Consider the following 22,500-nt stretch of genomic DNA (forward strand, 5'->3'; position numbering starts at 1 on the left):
TTATTATTATTATTATTATTATTAAATAACTCAACCCCCCCTCCTTTCCTCCTCCAGGCGTGTCCGCGGCCAGGCCCTTCAGCCCCTTCTGGTTCTCCGTGGAGCCCTGGGACACGTTGGCGGTGAGGGGCACGCCCGCCCTGCTCAACTGCTCCGCCCACAGCGGCGGCTCCTCCCCCTCCTCCTCCTCCCGGAGCCCCGCCCCCGGCCCGGGCGCCGCCCCCGGTCCGGTCCGCGTGGAGTGGAAGAAGGACGGCACCTTCCTCAGCCTGGCGTCGGACGACCGGCGCAGGGTCCTGGGCGACGGCTCCCTCCTCATCACCTCCGTGGTCCACGCCAAGCACAACAAGCCGGACGAGGGCACCTACCAGTGCGTGGCCACCATCGACAACCTGGGCACCATCGCCAGCCGCACCGCCAGGCTCACCGTAGCAGGTACGAGAGAGAGGGAGAGGCGAGGGGAGGAGGGGGGAGTGGGGAGGGAAGGAGAGGGAAGGGAGGGAAGGGAGGGGGGAGGGAGAGGAGGGAGGAGGGGGATGGGGAGAGAGGGATGTGGAGGGAGGGAGGAGGGGAAGGAGGAAGAGAGAGAGAGTGGAGGGGGGAGAGAGAGGAGATATGGAGGAATGAAGTAGGGGTTTGAAATGACAGAGCGAATGAAGAAGATTCGAAAAGTAATTTGTAGATGAGAGAGAATAAGTCAGCAGGGCAAGGTGTGTAGTGTATAACGCTATATCTAACACACCTAACACACACAGAGACGGTTTAGCCTCACTACATGGCATGACGACTATATTATAAAACAAAGACTGATTCAGAAGAACTCTCCACACTGTGCTCTCCACAAGTACACATACTCTGAAGGGGAAAAGGGCTCATGTCTTCACCCTGTTGTCCTCTTCAAAGTAAACCACATTACGATGTATAGATTATTTTCTCCACTCCAATACATTTCGGTCGTCTATGCGCAGTGTCGCCTCACAGTAAACACGTACGAAGGGGGGTTGTTTGTTTTTTACCGTGAAGGAGGCTGCCTGTCCCCTCTCTCCAGAGCTGCGACGTGACCTTGTTATGTTCCAGAAGGTCGAGGGACAGGGATTATTAGGTGTTTTTGAGTCTCTTGCTTTCTCGCCCTCCGGAATTCAATTTACAGGCAGAGGAACGGTACCAGAATGCAATTATGTTCTCCTCTCTCTCCCGAGCCTGTTGTGTAGCAGGGTAGGAGGGGACTGAAGACTAGGCTATAGGGTGTCGGCCACGCTTGGAGGAAGTAAGGCCCTCACAAGAGAGGCAGGGTGTTGATGTGAAGTGTGAAGTGTGAAGTCACACTCCTCCTCCTCCTCCTCCTCACGCCACACGTCTTCCGACGGCGTGTCCTCCTGTCCACAACCTTTTGGGAGATGACGCCGTGTCAGACGTATCGCCCACGGTCGACCTGGGAGTTCACACGTTAGCATGCTAACACGTGAGGCCTCGCGTGCTCTACTGCCAGTAGTGTTGACTGGGATCTCCTCCTACGATAATGAGACAACGTCGGTTAAAACCAGCGCTGGGAATCTTCTAGCCGTCAGAGAAGGCCTGTAGCAGCCTACGGTTTGGGATAAACATTTTATGCAATGGTGGGTTCCATACTTGTCAGCACACTGAGTCCAGGGGGTTTTAGCGGAGTCGTGGTCACTTGCCGACGGGTCATACCACCATCACGGTGAATTGGGAGGAGTGTGGCCAGAACCGTCCTTTTTTTCCGATCGAAAGAGATTTTGGGTAATTTTGGGTAATTTTTTGGTTATTTTGGGGTTATTTGGGGGTTATTTGGGGGTTTTTGGGTTATTTTTGGGGGGTCGAAGAAACCCAGTTTAATTGGTAGTTTTCTTGGCTAAAATTATCTTGGCTATTTATGTGTTTTTGAAAGACAGCTTATCATTCGTCCAGATGCCCCGGTATTTATATGAAAGGACTCGATCGTGATGAGGTGAGGTTTCAGACTCTCCCCTCTCACTTTCATTGATTCGATGCTTTGATTGTTTTTAGCCTCAATCTCCTCCTTGGCGAGTGATGGACCAGTACACTCTATAATAGACTATAGACTTGACCGCGTTTACTAGCTTGCGGTGTGCGCGTGCGTGTGTGTGTGCCTATGTGTGTGTGCCTACGTGTGTGTGTGTGTGTGTGTGTGTGTGTGTGTGCCTGTGTGTGTGTGTGTGTGTGTGTGTGTGTGTGTACCATTCCCCCACCCCCACCCCACTCTATCACACAGCCTGACCTGAGACTATCATCATGGGAAATCTAGTGACCTTTCAGGTCATACCAACACATCAATACCCTCAACCACAGGAGGAGAGGACAGGCTTCATTGCGCCTGTGTGTGTGTGTGTGTGTGTGTGTGTGGGTGTGTGTGTGTGTGTGGGTGTGTGTGTGTGAGACACTGTGTGATGTGTGTGTGGGTGTGTCTGTGTGTGTGTACGTGTGTGTGTGTGTGTGTGTGTATGTGTGTGTGTGTGTGTGTGTGAGAGAGAGACACTGTGTGATGTGTGTGTGGGTGTGTGTGAGACACTGTGTGATGTGTGTCTCTGTGTGTCACACTGTGTGATGTGTGTGTGTGTGTGTGTGTGTGTGTGATGTGTGTGTGTGTGTGTGTGTGTGTGTGTGAGTGAGACACTGTGTGATGTGAGTGTATTTTTTGTCACACTGTGTGTGGGTGTGGGTGTTTTTTCCTGTCACACTTTGTGTGTGTGTCTGTGCAGGCGCGTGCGTGTGTCTGTCCACGACAGCGGAGTGGACTGAGGCTGATCCCAGCGTTCCCGTCCGTCTGCGTCAGTGAGAGCCCTGCATGTTTAATGGAGACAAGACGCCCAGGCAACAGACCTGAGATCAGACCTGAGCTATTAAATGATCCACCCTCAGAGTCAACCAGCTCCACCGGGGTGAACCTTCATGGACGGGAGATTAAATCAATTTCTGCAGGCGGGGGGGGGGTTTATCATAATACGCTTTTAGCTATACACACTGACACACACACACACACACACCCCGGAAACCCATTCATACTGACACACAAACACACACACACACACATTATACTCCCACACATGCACAATCACTCGTGTCACATACATGAATGCACACACACACACGCACACACACACACACACATACACACACACACACACACACACACACACACACAGACACACGCGCACACACTCACTCACTCACTCACTCACTCACACAGAGAGCGTCAGTGATCTCTGCGGCGTGCTGTCAGGTTGGCCATTAAAAGGTTAATAGCGGCGTGGTCGTGGCGGACCGTTCCAGAAGCATTTGCCTGTGGGATGATGGGGTTGCGGCTGCGACCCGCAGGATGTAACGAGGCCGCGGCTCGGAGCGCGGATGACAAACGCGGCGGTAATATCCCTGATGGATGACGGGGAGAAGTGTCCCTGATCCCTCCACCCCCTCCTCCTCCTCCTCCTCCTCCTCTCCTCTCTTCTCCTTCACCTCTGCATCTCTGCATCTCTGCTCTTCTTCTCTGTGTGTTTTCCTACCCTCTCACCCCTGCTCCCTCCCCTCCTCTTTTCTCTCCGTTTTTTCCTTTCCTCAATCTCATCCCTGCCTCGCTCTCTTTCTCTCTCTCTCTCTCTCTCTCCATCTTTTCCGTCACCCCTGGCTACCTCATTCCACTCATCTCCATCCCTCCCCTCCTCTCACAGCTTCATCACTCTCTCTCTCTCTCTCTCTCTCTCTCTCTCTCTCTCTCTCTCTCTCTCTCTCTCTCTCTCTCCATCTTTTCCGTCAGCCCTGGCTACCTCATTCCACTCATCTCCATCCCTCCCCTCCTCTCACAGCTTCATCACTCTCTCTCTCTCTCTCCCTCCCTCCCTCTCTCTCTCCAACCTTCCTCTCCTCTCCTCTCACCCCATCGCTCCATCGCCCTCCAATTCGCTCCGACCGCTCCCTCCTCTTTTCCTCTCACTGGTGTGTTTTCCCATGATGGCTCCCTAAGCTCCTTCCTCTCTCTCTCACCCCCTCTCTCTCTCTGTTCACACCCTCCCTTCATTTACTCCTCTGTCACTCACCGTCTCCATCCCTTCTTTCTTCTTCTTGTTCTCCATCGTACTGTACCTTTCTCTCTCTCTTTCTCTCTCCTCCTTACGATGCTCTGCTTTTCCTCTCCTCCTTCTGTCATTCTCACCTCATCTCTTCCCCTGTCATTTCTTTCTTTCCCTTCTCCATCTCTCTCATTCTCTCTCTCACTCCCTCTCTTCTCCTTCTCCCTCTCAATCCGGCTTTAATGTGTTGCTCTCTCCATCCTCCTCCCTCCTCCTCCTCCTATGTCTCCCCATCCCTTTTCGTCTACTTTGCATGCGAGTGTGTGCGTGTATGTGTGCGTGTATGTGTGTGTGTGCATGTGTGTGTGTGTGTGTGCATGTGTGTATGTGTGTGTGTGTATGTGCATGTGTGTATGTGTGTGTGTGTGTGTGTATGTATGTGTGTGTGTGTGTGTGTGTGTGTGTGTGTGTGTGTGTGTGTGTGTGTGTGTGTGTGCATGTGTATGTGTGCATGTGTGTGTGTATGTGTATGTGTGCATGTGTGTGTGTGTGAGAAGGTAGTGTGACTTCCCTTGGCTGAACAGAATCATCTGTATTCAGTGCGCCTCGAGAGAAAGAGAGGAGTGATAGGGCAGAGAGAGGTAGAGGGAGGGAGGGAGGGAGGGGGAGACAGAGGAGAAAGGGGGGGTGGGAGGGAGAGAGAGGCAGAGGCAGGGAAGGAGAGAGTGGTAGAGAGAGAGGGAGGGAGGGAGAGACAGAGAAGAAAGGGGTGGCGGGAAGGAGAGAGTGGTAGAGAGGCAGGGAGGGAGAGACAGAGGAGAGAGTGGTAGAGGGAGAGAGGGAGGGCGAGAGGGAGGGAGAGAGGCACAGAGAGAGAGTGGTAGAGGAAGAGGGAGACAGGAGATAGGGCAGAGGGAGAGACAGAGGAGATAAGGAAGAGAGAGAGAGAGCGAGGGAGAGACAGAGGAGATAAGGCAGAGTGTGAGGAAACCTGTCTCACCACACCCCCCCCCCCCATATCCTTCCCTCACCCACGCTCAAATCTCTTTCAACTCACCCCTGTGGTGAAGGCTTGGGGTGCGCCGCATGTGGGCAACTCCCACCACAGCTCAACGGGGGCACCCCTAAATGAGAGGATAGAGACCTGATTTCCATATCTTCTTCTGTCTCTCTCTCGTTCTCTATTTTTGTCTTTTTTGGCTCTCTTTCTCACTCATGCTCCATTGGCTCGTCCAACCAACTGTCTCCAATTCTTCTCTCTCCTTTCTCTATTGCTCTCTCTCTCTCTCTCCCCCTCTCTTACGTTGCACCAGGAGCTGACAGAGAGCTGGTCAAAGCCCCTTCAGTCAGTGTGTTTCCAGCCTGTGCGTCCCTCCCTGACACTCTGCGTTCCTCTCAGCAGTAGTGGGGATGGTGTGTGTGATGTCTGCCTCGTCACATTTAGTATTCTCAGCCTCTCAACCGTTTAAAGAGGCCGTCTGGAGAGGTGGAAAAGGTTGTTAGTCCTGTGGAGGCTAGGTAGGCTACCTGGTAAAATGAACTGTTCAGGTACTTAGACGCTCTTAATGAATTAGCTTGACAGTGGGTTGCAAAGACAAAGGCGGAAACGCCTTTTGACAACACGTACAAGTGGGTCCTTTGATCAGTGGTCCCGAAATAATTAGGTTGTCTTCATAAGAACTTTCTGTCCTGTAACAAAATTACCGTAGCTAAACATATGGAATATAGAGGCCTATAGTATGGACCAAATGAAGCAGGCTAGAAGCCTAGAACACAGCGTCACTGGCACAGAGGTGTGTCTGCTCTGACCGTGTCCTGAAGGCTCACAACACGACACACTTCTGTTTGAGGGAGGTGTTTACCTGTTACAGGAAAAGAAAAAGGCTCTTCGGGGCGGGCAGAGAACTCATCTGGATGATGTCGCGCTTGCCTACACACTTCAAAAGCACGGCTCGTTTGATAAAGATTTTGACTTTGGGTCTATTTATACATTAAACATGGATTTCATCTTGAAATGTTGGATTTTAACTGGAGGGGGTCTTGAAGGGACTTAGGGTGTCGTATTCAGATCCGACGCCTTGTGAAATCCTTTGACTTTGGGTCGAAATGTCCCTTTTTTCTTTTCTTCTTTATGTTTTTACAAAATTACTTATTTCGGGGCCCAAACGGTTGTAGACATAATACTTTAAACATGGATTTCATCTTAAAATGTTTGATTCGGACTGGAGGGGGTCTGGATAGGGTCCCTTTGAAGGATTTAGGGTGTCCTATGCAGATTATATACGCCTTGTGAGAGTCTTTAATCCTGTTTTTTGATGTATTTAATATGTTCTTGGAGCCCTTACCCCCCCCCACCCCCACCCCGACGATACGGCAGCTGAAACTCGTCGGTGGAAACGAGACACAAGACGATTGTGCCAGTGTTCCCCAAAACTACGTAGACATCTAAATCCTCGTTGACAACGACACATGACAGCAGGATGTCCCTGTGGCGGCCGAGGGCGGGCCTCCAGGGTGTGTGACGGTATCGGGGGGCTCCCTGGCTGCAGCCAGCTGAGTCATGTTGGGTCTACAGTCTAGACTCTCTTCACTGACGCTCCATGTCCTGTCTCTACCCCACGTCCTTTACTGAGGAGGTCTGCTGCTGTTGACCATGGTAGATGTTATCCGAGGATGCGATGCTGGTTATCTGGTTATCTGGTTATCTGTCTCTGCAGCATGGCGTTGTCCCTGCCTCCAGGTTGGGTTTAGAGATGGAACCTGAGGAGGTGGAGGTGGAGGTGGAGGTGGAGGTGGAGGTGGAGGGAGAAAACTGCTTGGGGTGAACTCCCCCAGCCAAGACTACACAGCCAAGAGCGTGTCTTGTTCAATGGCAGTTGTGTTGTGACACACACACACACACACAAACACACGCACACACGCACGCACGCACGCACACAGACGGATGATCTAGGTGAAGACATACAGGTTATCTCAAAGCCCAGTCTGTTCCCAAGTACACAACCCTGGGATACGACAGGGTCGGATGGCTTTTCTCCATGCACACACACACACACACACTGTACACATATACACACACACACACACTGTACACATACACACACGGACTGTGTACACGCACACACACACGTACACACGCACAGACTGTACACATATCCACACACACACACACACACACTGTACACATACACACACACACACACACACACACACACACCCCTCTCCTCTCGTTCCAGTGACCCGTCACCTCAGTGGGGGTTGAGCTATTCCCTGAGCTGTCTGCCTCCCTCCCTCTCTATCAATCAGTGTTTCATTTCACACTCCCCAAACCCCGTCTCTCTCTCTCTCTCTCTCTCTCTCTCCCCCCCTCTCTCTCTCTCTCTCTCTCTCTCTCTCTCTCTCTCTCTCTCTTTCTCTCTCTCTCGCTCCCCCCCCCCCTCTCTCTCTCTCTCTCTCCCCCCCCCTCTCTCTCTCCCCTTCTCTCTCTCTCTCTCCCACCGCCCCCTACCCATCTACTACCTCTTTCTCCCCCAGATCTCCACTACTCCTCCTTCTCTCTCTCTTTCCCTTTCTTCCTCCTCTCCTTTTCCACTCCCTCTCCCCCCCTCTCTCTCTTTCCTCCCCCAGCAGCTGCTCCCCCCACCCCCCCCCATCTCACCGCTCCTCCACAGTGACTGCGTCCGAGTCGCAAAAAAACACAAAAAACACACACCAACCACTAACAAACAAACAAACACCAGCGAATCCAAACAGCCCTCCCTGTTATCACCAACCCCCCACACACACCAACCTCCTCAGCCGTATCATTGTTTCTGCCTTTTTCCTTTTTATGTTTTTTATTTTTTTTATTTTTTTATGTTACCGGTGTTTTGTTTGTTTGTTGGCTCTGATTTCGGCGGTCACGGTTCTCCGTCGACGGAGGGAGTCTTAGATCCCCCCCTCTCCCCCCCCCCCCGAACTGAAATCCGATCCCATCCTAATGAGCGATCGCGTGCTGCTGCCCGCCAACATCCCTGACAGAGGCCGGCCCGGGGGGGTCATCGTTGTCGTTGTCGTCGTCATGACGAATGGTAGAACGACCCGGAAATGGGTTCAGGGTCACGGTGGTGTTCTATTACCCTGATTCCTATCCCTGTCACTGCTGGGAGGGAGGGAGGGAGGGAGGGAGAGGGAGAGAGAGAGAGAAATAAAGAGGCAGGGCTGAAACAACCCCTAGCCTCTTCACCCTGTGGCTGTATCAACATTGTAACAACATAATGACACCCAGGGGGAGGCTGGGGAAGGTAGACACCCAGGGGGAGGCTGGGGAAGGTAGACACCCAGGGGGAGGCTGGGGGAGGTAGACATCCAGGGGGAGGCTGGGGAAGGTAGACACCCAGGCGGAGGCTGGTGGAGGTAGACACCCAGGGGGAGGCTGGGGGAGGTAGACATTCAGGGGGAGGCTGGGGGAGGTAGACATCCAGGGGGAGGCTGGGGGAGGTAGACCTCCAGGGGGAGGCTGGGGGAGGTAGACCTCCAGGGGGAGGCTGGGGGAGGTAGTCACCCAGGGGGAGGCTGGGGGAGGTAGACATCCAGGGGGAGGCTGGGGAAGGTAGACATCCAGGGGGAGGCTGGGGGAGGTAGACCTCCAGGGGGAGGCTGGGGGAGGTAGACCCCCAGGGGGAGGCTGGGGGAGGTAGACATCCAGGGGGAGGCTGGTGGAGGTAGACACCCAGGGGGAGGCTGGGGGAGGTAGACCTCCAGGGGGAGGCTGGGGGAGGTAGACATCCAGGGGGAGGCTGGGGGAGGTAGACACCCAGGGGGAGGCTGGGGGAGGTAGACACCCAGGGGGAGGCTGGTGGAGGTAGACATCGGAGGACGGGCTCACCGCCAACGCCTGGAAAGGAACGAGGGACGTTATCCAACCGGCGTGGCTTAGATACCGTTCCTCATTCACGCATCGCAATCCTCCGGTTTCCACCTCCACCTCCACCCCGTCTCCCCCCGGTGGACATGGTAATGGGGTGGAGCGGTTGGTGTTTACAGCGGGGGGGGGGGGGGGGGGGGGAAGATGAGGGCTGTTTCTGTCAGGGTTTGTCTGGACTACGTCAGGCGTGCGGTCGGTCTCTGGTCTGGTGGAGCAGTAGTGAACACCGCCGCCGTGAAAAACTCCAACAGCTTTTTGCTTTTTGGAGTTACGCAGCGTATCACCTGTCACTGTTCAGGGGAGGACAGGGAGGGGGGGGGGGGGGGTTTGGAGGGCAGGTTGCCATAGCAACCTCACAGGTGCTAGCGACAGCTCTCGGTGGCGCTTGCACCTGCACAGTGGGGGACTCGAGGGGGGGGTGGGGGTTAGTGTTCAGAAATACACCGCCTTGCCAAGCGAAACGACTGGTGGTCGTTTTCCCAACATGACTCTGCTCCGATGCCTACTGTACGACTTGATTTGAAAGTTTGTCAGTTTGATATTCCTGTCAGCTCTGGAGGTAGCCCGCCAAGAAAAAAAAAAGGAGGAAAAAAAAGAAAACAGTTTGTAACCGTCTGAAGCGCAGCCTTATTGCCTAGTACTCTGAGCGATCCGGTATTAATTTGTTTGAGAACACACTCGCCTCGCAATTTAAAACAATAAGCGAACGGCAAATTGAAGTAGATTCCCGACAACGCAGCGCAACACCAGACTGCACAACCTTCGGGAGCCATTTTGAGATTCGCTATCGTTTTTTTTTTCTTCCATTGGATGCGGTTTTTTTCAATTTAATTTCCGAGGTAATGAAAGCGATAATTGACAGTGGAGGAGGATGAAGATAAACTTCCCTCTCATCACCGCCGAGGAGTCGGAGAGAGCAGCCTGTCTGCCTGGCTGTGTTAGAACTGCGTTTGTGCATAATGATTTCCCATACTCCCCTCTTTACTCCTGGTACTCATATACACACTTACACACACACACGCTCACACGCACACGCACACCACCGAGAGTCTCGGCGATGCATTATGCATGCCCACTGTTTTGTATGAAAGGGAGCGGCACATCAATGGAGACGTCTGTCTCTTCAAGGCCTTCCGCTAAACTAGAGAGACTCCGCCTCCGCCTCTCACCTCCGCTGTCGACGGCGCGATGCTGAGAACCTGACATGAGAGGGGATATGACTAGCCTCGTATCCGCACTTCTAGCGGATGTTGACATATTAATCGAACCGGGGAAGACAGTTCAGGGAAAGCGCAGGTGTTTTCAGGAGGAGGTTGCTGTTCGGGTTTTTATGCCGCTGTATTGTGTCATTCATAGGATGTCTTACCAAGACGCAACCAGTGATCAAACTTCTCCCTCCTCCTCCTCCTCCTCCTCCACCCAGGAAAGCCTGAGCCTACTCCACCCACTCCTCCACCCTTTTTTCTCTTTTCCACATTGAGACGCATGGCAGGATGACAGTGTAATGATTTATACCTGAGATGTCTGCAGGATACCAAAGCACGCACGGCCGGCGCAACACACAAAACAACACGCTCTGCTCCAAAGTGGCCCCTGTCACTCATCCGTTTAGTCAGACAGAACTGTCTCTCTCTCTCTCTCTCTCTCTCTCTCTCTCTCTCTCTCTCTCTCTCTCTCTCCACCATGTCTCTCTCTCTGTCTCTCCCTCTCTCTCTCTGTCTCTCCCTCTCTTTCTCTCTCTCTCTCCTTCTCTCTCTGTCTCTCTCTCTCCTTCTCTTTCTTTTTCTCTCTCTCTCTCCGCCACGTCTCTCCCTTCTGAAGCTCCTGTTGTTCTACCAGATGACGCCTGTTCGCTGCCCGTGCGGCGAGACACGCCAAGACATGTGACTCTCTAGGAGCCTCAGATGGAGCCATCTTTTTTGGGGGGGTATTCTGATTCTCCAGAATGGAGAGAGAGAGAGAGGGAGAGAGAGAGAGAGAGAGAGAGAGAGAGAGAGAGAGAGAGAGAGAGAGAGAGGGAGGGAGGGAGGAAGCGGGAAGGATGAAAGGGACCCCCTGGTTATTTTGGGCTAGCAGGATTAGCATGGCGAAGGTCTCTGCAGGCGGCTAGCAGGGATGGGTGTGGGCTTATCTACCTGAGGGAGACTGATCATTCTGTTCACCGTTGCTCGAGTCGAACCTTTTGGATGCCGCCGACTAGGTAGGAGAGTCAAAGAAACGCCAGAGCGGTCTGAAAGAGGGATGTGTTTTTCTCTCTACCTCTACCTCTTTTACATTCCATCTCTCTCTCCCTCTTTCTCTCTCTCTCTCTCTCTCTCTCCCCCCCCTCTCTCTCTCTCCCCTCCCTCTCTCTCCCACCCCCCCTCTCCCTCTCTCTCTCCCTCCCCCCTCTCTCTCCCCCCCCCCCTCTCTCTCTCCCTCTCCGCCTCCCCCCCTCTCTCTCCCCCCCCTCCCCTCTCTCTCTCTCCCCCCCTCCCCCCTCTCTCCAGTCTCTCCATCTACATTAGAAAGGAGGACAGGCAGCACTCCTGGTGCTCTTTGTTTACCCTCCCTCTCCTCATTGAGATTCAACCTCCGTCTTTCCCCTCCTAGCCGGCGTGCTGGATAGCGTAGTGATACAGACCAATCTACGCCCCCCCCCTTCACCCCTCCCCATCCCCCCCCCCCTGTACCCCCTTTCATCTCTCTACGGTCAACCAACCACACGCCAACAAGTGCCGCGGTGTGAGCGGCGGCCTCTGGGTTTTCATATCCAAACTTACCATTTTTCAAAGCCAAATTGGGGCTTCACAGGAGCTTTTGAACCCTGAAAAGACAGTTCACTCTGGTGCAGTGTTTTGAAGCCTCCCAGAGCCTAAAGGGATATATTTTTCAAACGCACCTCCCGTTTCCATCAGACGGACAAGAGGAGAGGTGGAGGGGAGGGAGGGAGGGAGGGAGGGAGGGAGGGAGGGAGGGAGGGAGGGAGGGAGGGAGGGGAGGGGAAGAGAAAAAGAAAGGCAGAGAGGAAAGTTTTTTTTTTTTTTTCCTGTTGACTGACAGCTCAGAGCGTTGATGTCGAGCCTCAACTCTTGACACCCGCGCCGTCGGAGCGTTTAAAACCACCGCCAGCCGCTCAGGATGGAGCGGAGGCTGACATTCTCATCTACCTGTCTGAGTTCACCTCTCTGTCCTCTGGGGCGGACGTTCCGTCACGATCGGAGGGTGACAGGAAAGGTTGTGATGAGCTTCTGTGGTACGTTTTATTGTTGTTTTTTGGAATGACGGAATACGTCGTGTGTGGAAAAAAAATGGTTTTGAGGAAAATTATGAAAGCTTTGGATTATATTTTGGTATGTTTTTATTTTTTTTATTTTTTTAACTATGAAATACAATTAGAAAACAGTTTTGAGAAAGATACAGTGCTGTACCTGCTTGTGCTGAATACACTATAGAAGCATGCTTCGGCCATGGGTGGTGGTGGATCGTAGCGAGAGCCTAGCCTAGGGCGTGACAGAGGAGCGCATTGAAGAGACACATGAAAGTGTGATGTTCTTGGTCTTCTTGGTTGTTTGCTTGTCAGAGGCAGAGAGGCAGTGTTTGTCTTCTGGTGTTAGAATCGGTCCCTGAAGCCCTGGTATTTCTGGGGTCTGTGATGATCTGTCCAACAAACAAAAGAAGAAAAAAGAAAAAAAAGTCTCTGGCATCTCCATCCAACTAAATACATTTACTTCCCAAATGTGTCATGTCCTGAAAGCGTCCCGGCTTATTCCACTAAGCTCATTTGTATTTGTATTGTTGCCTTTCGCCAAAGCCCTCCTCGTGTCGCTCAGAACTAATAAAAAAGCGGGGTGGGGGTGGGGGGGGGAGCCGGGGGGTTGCCGTTGCCATGTAACAAGATTGTTTTGTTTTCTTGGGAGAGGCAGGGGAGTAAATAAAAGCGGGGAATGAAACGAGCGCTGGATGCGTTTTCCATATAAAGTAAATCCTGTTAGAGAGCTGTCAGGACCTGCTCAGGCCTGCTGCAGCGGGGCTCACGCTCCGTATGGACCTGCTCAGGCCTGCTGCTGCAGCGGGGCTCACGCTCCGTATGGATCTGCTCAGGCCTGCTGCAGCGGGGCTCACGCTCCGTATGGCGGGTCGGCACATTACAGAAGCGTGCAAGACCTGTGTGTGTGTTGTCTGTGGGTGTGTGGGTGGGTGGGTGTGTGGGTGTGTGGGTGTGTGTGTGTGTGTGTGTGGGATAAAGAGAGGCGTGGGAGGGAGGGAGGGTGTGTGTGTGTGTGTGTCTGCGTCTGTGTGTGTGTGTGTGTGTGTTTGGGATAAAGAGAGGCATATGAGGGAGGGAGGGTGTGTGTGTGTGTGTGTGTGTGTGTGTGTGTGTGTGTCCTCGTTACACTGGGCTGCCCTGAACTGTGTGTGTGAGGGCCACAGGGAGGGTGTTGGAATTCTTCCTCACGCTGCATGGCGCCCCCGCCGCCCTGTGATTGGCTGAGCCAGGCAGCGGAGGTGTGAACTGGTGGGCGAGGGGAGGAAGGGGCGAGGGAGAGGGGGGCGAGGGAGAGGGGAGGGAGGAGCGATGGGATGAGTCTGATGAGGGTTGATTGATGTTATTAAAAAAAAAATGTGGTTCCAGGGTACACCAGGCACCCTGGTGTTAGTTTTGTGTGATAGTGTGTTCCTGATTTTGTGTGTTTGTGGGGGGGGAGGTGTAGTGTGTGTGTGTGTGTGTGTGTGTGTGTGTGTGTGTGTGTGTGTGTGTGTGTGTGTGTGTGATCTGTGGTGAGAGACGAACACACATCAGCATGGCCCCTTGTTGTCTCTGACTGACTGCTGCACTAACACAAGGGCAGCAGTACTGCGCACACACACACACACACACACACACACACACACACTGCACACACGCACTGCACACACTGTTCTGAGCAGCCAGACAATGTAAACATCATTGTCACAGCAGGCGTCAACGCTGCCAACAGTGTTCCCTCCCATCACACACCTTCTGTCTGTAAGCATTAGAGGTGCAATGTGTAGTTTTTTCATCCCTTGAAAATGTCCGAAAATAGCTGATATGCTGAATCATCACTTATGAATTATGATGCCTTGGCAGTCTGTCTGCATCAGGCAGTTATGCATTGACAGTGTCCAGTACACTCTGCCCTTGTGCCTGAAGTTGTTTTTCCCAAAACGTTGCCACCGTGTAACCTACTAACTTGCGTGCGTGTGGCTCAGTCGATAATCGATAACGTAGTTTTGTGGTAACCAGGGGTTACTAAACTCGGAAGCGAGAGAGTTGTCGACGGCCATGTTGTTTTATGTTCTGACCATCGGGGTCGGCAGACGGGTATCGCCGTGGTAACAGCCCCCAGGGACCCTTTTCTCCGCCGTATCGGTCGTCAAGGATTAACACGGCGCGGTCGGAAAAAAGTTTCAAGCGAATCAGATTACATAATTTCTCCGAACCCGTTTTTAGAACAGATTTGCATAACCGCCCTTCCTTATTTCTCGCTCATTTTCCAACTACGAACATCAGGCTACATTCGGATACGATTAAAAACACGTTTATGCGATCATGACATTCCCACTTTATATTTATATCCCATGCAGACCCTGTAAAGCGGATTTCCTGAGGATCGTTAAGGATTTGGGTCCTTAAGTATATGAGTATGCATGAGAAGCTTCTAGACCATTAGTAGGCATAGGCATTACATTCACCATATCCAGCTGTCATGCTTTACGGAGTACAGGATTCTTCATACCCCTTGTATGTGATTAATCTGCATAACTTTGCACGCGTGAATTACGGGAAAACCTTTTTCCCAGGCACTCAGAGTTAAGAGGAGCCGACCAATCCCGTTGATCCTCCGTCGGACGCGTCTCTTAAACCCTCCGTCCCTGCCAGGGACGCCATGTGTGGTCTAACTGACAGCAATTTACCCTCCCATCACGTCGGTAAATGATGATGAATGGAGGTAGCCATTGTGAGCAACAGCATTGCGCCCCGCCACATCTGTGTGTGTGTAAACATCTGCTGCCCCCCACACCCCCCCCAACCTGCCTGCCTACACGTACGGGTGGGCGCGAGCGAAGTCTGCAGCAACCTCTTTGGAATGGAATGGAATGGACTTTATTTGTCATTGCTACAGTACATGTACCAAACAACGAAATTTAGGAGGGGTGGCTCCCCTGGTGTTTAGGAAAGGAAAAAGAAAACACATTTTAGAAAGAGCATAGATGCATAAAATCACAAGAAGGTAAGGAGCTGGTTTACATCAATAAAGGCTATTTGTTTTAGGGTCTGATATGCACAGCACTCGAGTTGAGGGGTGGATGGCATCCCCCCTGAAATAAAAACGTTCAAAATCATCCCCCTTCTAAAACTGCCATCCCCCCTTTCCATCTCTTATGTCATTTTACCACTGAACGTGGTATTACTGCTATTTCAACATTTCGTTTTGCGGAGGAACGGTGTGAAACACGTGGGAGCCCCATGTGCCCGTCCTCCCATCTCTACCTCCACCAGCCTCCTGTGTGTCCTATAGGCTACGTGGGCGTATGTGATTCAAGTACCGCACAATGTACCTCCATTTAGAATGTGGCGGCCTTGCTTGTGTGACAAGCAGATAGTGAAGTGTAGAACTCATAAAGCACATGCCGTTGACAGATTGGTTAGAGAAAAAAAAGTGAAAAAGAAACGGAAATCATTTCACAGAACATCTCCCTCTACAAGTGTTTGCGTAATCTTCAGCTAGAGCTGTGTGCCCTCTGGCCTCTTTCATGTGTGTGTGTGTGTGTGTGGGTGTGTGGCATGCATGCGATACATTCATTTCATTATAGTGGCAGCTGTATTACAGGAGGTAGAGCCGGCGTCTAGGTTGGCAGATCGGCAGTTCGAACCCTGGCTCGCCACATGTTCCTTGGGCAAGACACTGAACCCCAGAATTGCTCCCAATGAGCGGGCCGGCGCCTTGCATGGTAGCTTGCCACCTCCATTGGTGTGTGAATGTGTGTGAATGAGAGGCCATTGTAAAGCGCTTTGGAATAAGGTGCTATATAAGGCAGTCCATTTACCATTGATAGATGCCACAAGAACTGGCTAACTTGTCGTTATGATGCCGATGATGGCGTTACCGCTGACAGCAGCAGCAGAATGTATTCTTAAAGTCTTCTTCTGGGTTCAAAGATGAATTATTGATGTAACTCACACGAGTTCTAAAGAAAAGATTGGTGTTTGATGTTGACTCTGAATTGAGTTCATTCAATAATTGTTCATCGCAGATAAAAAATGTGTTAGAACAGTAGGTCATATGCACAAGAATTGCGTGGGATGTCAGATCGTAGATTATGAAGTCACGTAATCACTATGTTTAATCGGCGGTCGATCAGGGAGGGAGAAATATGAGAGATGTTTTCATATTTATCGCTGTTTCGGTCCGGAAAAAATATTTTTGTCGCGATGGCCAGATGTTAGCAGATGGCAGGTGCCTCCTCAGCCTGGAGTGGCTTTTTGGCGTCAGCGTGTGTGCATGGGTTAGCATGGGTTAGCATGGTGAAGACCCCCACCCCCACCTGGCATGTTAGTTCCTTCCCTGACATCCAGTACCCTAGCTCTCCTCTCCTCACACAGCCCCTCAGTACATGTGGTGTTAATGACATTCTACCTTCCCCTCCTCTCCTTCTCCTCCTCCTCCTCCTCCTCCTCCTGCTGCTCCTCCCATTCCTCCCCACTCCCCCTCCCTCCATCCCTCACTCCCATGTTGACATCCCTCTCAGTTCTCCTTTAGCTTCCTGGCAGTGATACAGCCGGTGCAGGAACAGACCCGCCGTGTGACAGCGCACACACACGCACACGCACACACGCACACACACACACACGCGCACACACACACACATGCAGGCACAGACACACACACACACACGCGCACACACACGCAAACACACACACACACACGCACATGCAGGCACACACACACAGACACACGCGTGCACACACACACACACGCACACACACACACACACACGCACACACACACACACACACACACACACACACACAGTCAGATAGCATCTGCAGATGTGCCACTGTCCAGATAACACAGGCCCTACTCACACAAAGGGCCTCTGACTGAAATGTGTGAGCGGAGAGAGAGAGAGAGAAAGAGAGAGGGGGGGAGCAGAGGGGAGCGGTAAGTGGGGGAGAGAGAGAGCGATACGGAGGGGGTGGGTGGGAGGTGACGGCGATGACGACGGGGAGAGGTGGAGAGAGAGAGAGAGAGAGAGAGAGAGAGAGCCAGACAGGACTAGAGAGAGAGACAGAGACAGAGAGAGAGCTGAAGGACTAGTATTATCCCTGAGGGGTCTTATCTACGTGTCCATCATCTACAGGGGTTGGTTGTGTTCCGGTGTTCCTTTATCCTGATGCCCTGTTGAGCCTCTTGTGGGTGGGGGGGGGGTAGGGGAGGTGGGGAGGTGGGGGGGGCGGTTAGGGGTTAAGCTAACCCCTAAGCAACCGTCTCTGACAGACGTGAGGACAGCTACAGGCTGCAGATAGCAGGGCGCTTGTGATTGGAGGGCCGGGTGGTGTCTTTGTAGTTCCTGTGTCGGGTTTGATTGACAGGTCCTCTTACCCTGAGTCTGACATCACAGAACCTGCTCTCATCACAGAGCCTCTCTCTCCGTGGTCTCTCCCTCCCTCCCTCCCTCCCTCACTCCTCCTCCTCTGATGAGAGAAAGAGGGAGAGAGAGAGGGAGAGAGAGCGACAACACATTTATCTGTGCTTTTGTAACGAGAGCAGCCGTTCCCCGCGGCGCCACGGTCTCCCGTGGCAACGACCTCTGCGGAAGGTCACCCCGCAAATGGGCCAAGAATGAGCTAAGTTTTCGGGGATGAAATAAGACAGTTTAACACGATTACGCCGCCCTAACGCAATCAGCATTGTTTCTGAAACTTTCAGATACGACTCAATTACCTGTAATGAAACAGCCTTTTTACCTCTAGACACAGAGGGGTCGTCGCTAAGCCGGTGGTCTCACTTGGATCTGTGAGACCCCATGCTGGGTGGAACACAAGCTGACCCATGCATCCACACACACACACACACACACACACACACATACACGCACGCACATGCGCATTATACTCCTTAACCCTTCCTGGCATTTCATCAACAATAGTCAAGTATTATCAGGATAGAAATTCACTGTAATCCAAGCGCTGACACATTTCAATTGTTTTCCTTGAACTCATGAATACAGAAGATAATGTACGTGTGCGGAATACAGAAGCCAGCGAAGACCCCCCCACCCCCCTCCTCCCCCTCTCGCGTTCACCATAGCTCCCAACTGCTATCGACAGTTTGCGCCCGTGTTGGAAACAGCATGCCTCTTATCCTGCCTCTTTCCACTCCAGAACAGACATGTCAGCAGATTGTTACCATTCTCTCACTTCTTTTTTTTTTAAGACGCCGTTTTATTTTTCCGGCATAACATACTTGAGCTAATACGCTAAATGTGACCGGAGAGAGCCTCGGGGAGTTGAAGAAGTTGTTATGTATGTCAGTCACGGCCAAGGACCGTTTGGAAAAAGAGCACAAACTCAAGCACACAAAAAGACACACAGTGTTGCTGCCGTGACATTTGTTTGTCACGTCGCGCTACGGCGACGTTATGCTAATTGACCGCATTTACAGGTTATATCACATTAATTCATCTGTGGAGCTGAGCGCGCGCGGGGGGAGGAGGAGGGAGGCCTAATGAATTCAAATAAGATGATGATGGTGGCGGTGAGTCCAGCCAACTCCCAGACTGTCTTCCCACGACTGTCTGTGTGTGTGTGATGTTCCCGTGGCAACCGGCCCTGTTCTTTTCACCATATTTGACATCTCTCTTTTAAACAATGTCGCTGTGCGCCGCCGCCACCCCCCTGCTGTCTCTCTTCCCCCACAGCACACACACACACACACACACGTGCACACACTCGCACACACACACACACACACACACACGTGCACACACTCGCACACACACACACACACACACACCCACACACACTCACACACACACACACGCACACGCGCACACACACCCACACACCCACGCGCACACACACCCACACACACACACACACACACACCCACACACACACACACACACACAATGTGCCATTGTGCCAGGGCCTCCTACTTATCAGTCCTTGTCTAGACAGCACATTGATTAAGCATCGGTTGATTTCTATCTGTATCTGATTTATCTCAACCCCGTAACAGAAATCTGTATCGTCCAATCAAACTAACGACTTAGAGCTCCGTGTGACGGACAGCCGCGCGCTGTTGCGTAACGGCTAGTAACCTAGCGCCGTCCCGTCTTGGCTTGATTAAGCACATCAAAACGAGGGTCCCGCCTTTTCTGTTCAAACAGTCCTCTGAGGAGTGAGACGTTTGGTAAACACAGTGTGACCGGACTGAACCGTCTGTGTGTTCTGGGCAGCAGCTGGGCCTAGGAGGCTGATGGACCCCGTCCACACCCGCGCCGGTCCGTGCGTAAGATAATGCGCCGTAACGGACGCCGCGGACCAACGCAGACGCGTCCAGACAGAGTTCACACACCTGTCTGGTGTGTGGGGGGGCGGCTGTGGTGCAGGAGGTAGAGCTGCCGTCTAATGATCGGTTGGCAGGTTGGCAGATCGGCGGTTCGAGTCCTGGCTGGCCACATGTCGAAGTGTCCTTGGGCAAGACACTGAACCCCAAATTGCTCCCAGTGAGCGGGCCGGCGCCTTGCATGGTAGCTTGCCGCCATTGGTGTGTGAATGTGTGTGTGTGAATGGGTGAATGAGAGGCGCTATATAAGTGCAGTCCATTTACCATTTATTTACCACCTCACTGAAACAGTGTCCGCATTGAAAATATCCATGCTGATTACCATAGCCCCCCCCCCACCCCCAAAGTAGACAAATTATAAGCACATTTACGGGGAGATTCAATCAGTTCTCTGTAAATAGCCGGTGATGTCACCTCAGGCTAGTAGGCTACGTTGCCTCATTGTTTGTCTAGCAACAGCCACGTTAATTTGTCCCCCGACTGGAATTGAAAACGCGAACGCGCAACCTTCCCTCCAGTCTCTCCTTGGACGCCCCCTTCATATACGCCCCGTCATAAATAATGAGCAGTCCCTTAGATGTCCCTTCTCTGTCATCTCTGCCTCTCGTCTCTCCGGCTATTTCTACAGTCCAGTAGATAAAGTAACTACCCCTGTCTGAAGCTCCGAATCCTCCAGTGCCATCCATCAATCTGCTGTCTGTTTTCTTTGTGATGTGTGTGGCCTGTAAAAAGGGTTGCCGTGTGTGTGTGTGTGTGTGTGTGTGTGTCTGTATGTGTGTGAGTGTGTCTGTGTCTGTGTGTGTGTGTGTGTGTGTGTGTGTGTGAGTGTGTCTGTGTCTGTGTGTGTGTGTGTCTGTGTCTGTGTGTGTGTGTGTGTGTCTCTGTGTGTATCTGTGTGTATCTGTGTGTGTCTGTGTGTGTCTTTGTGTGTCTTTGTGTGTGTGTGTCTGTGTGTGTCTGTGTATGTGAGATGGCTTCTATTTTTCAGACATTGTGTACTGCCTGAATTAACTCAATGTTAGTAACTCAATGTTAGTTCATGCAGAGAAACAGCCTTTTACTGTTCTTGTGTACTATTGGTTTTCCTTATTGACCATGTTTGCTCTGGTGTGTTTGTATACAGTAGGGTGTTAAACCTTTGTAAAACTTACAAAAGGTTATCGAATATTTTTGGAAAACATTTTCTTGTGTTTTTTATTTTTTGTGTTATTTAGTTTTTTTACTAATGTGCCACAATCAATATTAGGTTACATTTGGAGGTTTCAGAACTGTGTCTGTGTGGTAGCAACAGCCTGTTGTAAGTGGGCATGGAAGGGGACAGGCATTCTAGGATGTTCCAGAATGTTCTCTTATCCAGATGGAAGCCTAACCACCACCGCTCTCTCGCAGAGTAATTATTCTAACTTTAGAACATTCTGGAAGTCGTTCTCTGTCAGTCTGTCAATGCTGCGCTGTCAGGCTTTCACGGCTCCGTCCCTTTTGTCTCGATGACATCGGCATAACGTCGTTAGATTGATCAAACCCGGCGGCGCGTCGTATCGCCTCTGCCTGCTATCTACAGACGCTAGTCTAGTGACCCCTCCCTCTGTTCTGAACCAGGCTGATATGTTGTTGTGATGACGCAGCCCAGAGTGTGCGTTCCCCTAATTTGATCAGCGTGTCAGTGTGTCGGGCCTCCAGTAGTATGACAAAGTGCCGCAGCGGGGCGACTTTATTAGATTCCATCCCAGAGTCATCAATTAATCCTGTGTTTTCAGTCTTGTCAGACACGGTAGCGTGGAGAACAACCCCTTCTCAGACAGGATGTTGGTTGTCTTTTCCTTTATCACCGTGGCGGAGAGACAGGAAATGAAGGATATCTCCATCGACACTGTGAAGGGTTTTCGATGTGGAAAAATAAAGAATATGCTTTCTTTTCCTTAGCGACTTCACAAACCCAAACAGGATTAGATTGGTTAAAGGGGCAATCTGGGATTCATACATACTTTTTTGGACTTCTTTTTTTGTGAACAAGATGTTTTATTGCTTTTAACAACACATAACAATGACAATACAGAACAAGAAAGGAAGGGGGGAAAAGGGTAGTGTAGCGGACAAGTCATAGCCTAATAGTAGAAATATAACACATTCCGGATTGGGGTATATGGCTTTCTTTTTTTTTTTTTTTTACATTTTATTAGACAGATATAGTGAAGACAGACAGGAAAGTAAGGAGAAGAAGGGAGAGAGGCTATGTCAGCAGGGCATGAGCCGGATTCGAACCCATGCTGACATGGGCATGTGTGTGCACTGTAGACTGTGGTGCTAGACCACTGGACCACCCCAGGCTACAGGGTATTTGGAAAATTTAATTACAAAGTAGTCAAGTTGGATAAGTTCAATGAGTAACACTTCCACGCATCAACTGTACTGGGCCTTGCTTTGTTCAGTCTGGCCATTGTGCACTCAAGATTCACAATCCTCTGTAAAAAAAGTACAACCAAAAAGTGTTCATACAGAAATCAGGTGTCCATTTTTGGACTTCTAAAATAATGCTGTACTCTATAGCCATTGATTCTTTAAGAATAGGACTTATACATGCCGCGTCTGTAAACATACGCTTGGCTGACTCTGTTTGCTTGTAAACAATGTCCTGCATGGCTTCCAACATGGTTATCATTATCATCCCCATCTCATGGATGGTCAGTCCTGGATGGCATCCCTAACCTTGCCTATACATTTGGGAGTGTTTACATTTCTGTGGCGAGCAGAGTGCTTTGTGGTTGTTTGTTTGAATACCGGATTGTTCCTTGAAACACTCAAACCTCCACCGCTACGCCTCCGTCGGACCAATCAGACGCGCGCTTACGTAACCGAGGGAGGGATGAGTTTAAACAGAGCTGGGTTGTTTTTTCCACAGCACCTCTCTCACGTGCAGCACAGTAGTAGCATAGCAAGCAGGGAGGCAACTCTCACTCATCATAAATAATTC

General features: G+C 51.4%; 1 protein-coding gene across 1 annotated transcript in view; it reads left to right on the forward strand.

Moving 5' to 3' along the window:
- The window catches only part of neo1a (neogenin 1a), a gene marked incomplete at both ends in the record, with an annotated part of 183,924 nt that overhangs the window by 80,178 nt on the left and 81,246 nt on the right, over positions 1-22,500 (forward strand). Inside the window, one exon of the mRNA XM_080531889.1 lies at positions 58-435. Within this exon, the coding sequence (XP_080388015.1) occupies positions 58-435 (378 nt within the window). The remainder of the gene's footprint in view (positions 1-57; positions 436-22,500) is intronic.

The sequence above is a fragment of the Nansenia antarctica genome (genome assembly GCF_963989245.1).
Source record: "Nansenia antarctica genome assembly, chromosome: 5".
Classification (NCBI taxonomy): Eukaryota; Metazoa; Chordata; class Actinopteri; order Argentiniformes; family Microstomatidae; genus Nansenia; species Nansenia antarctica.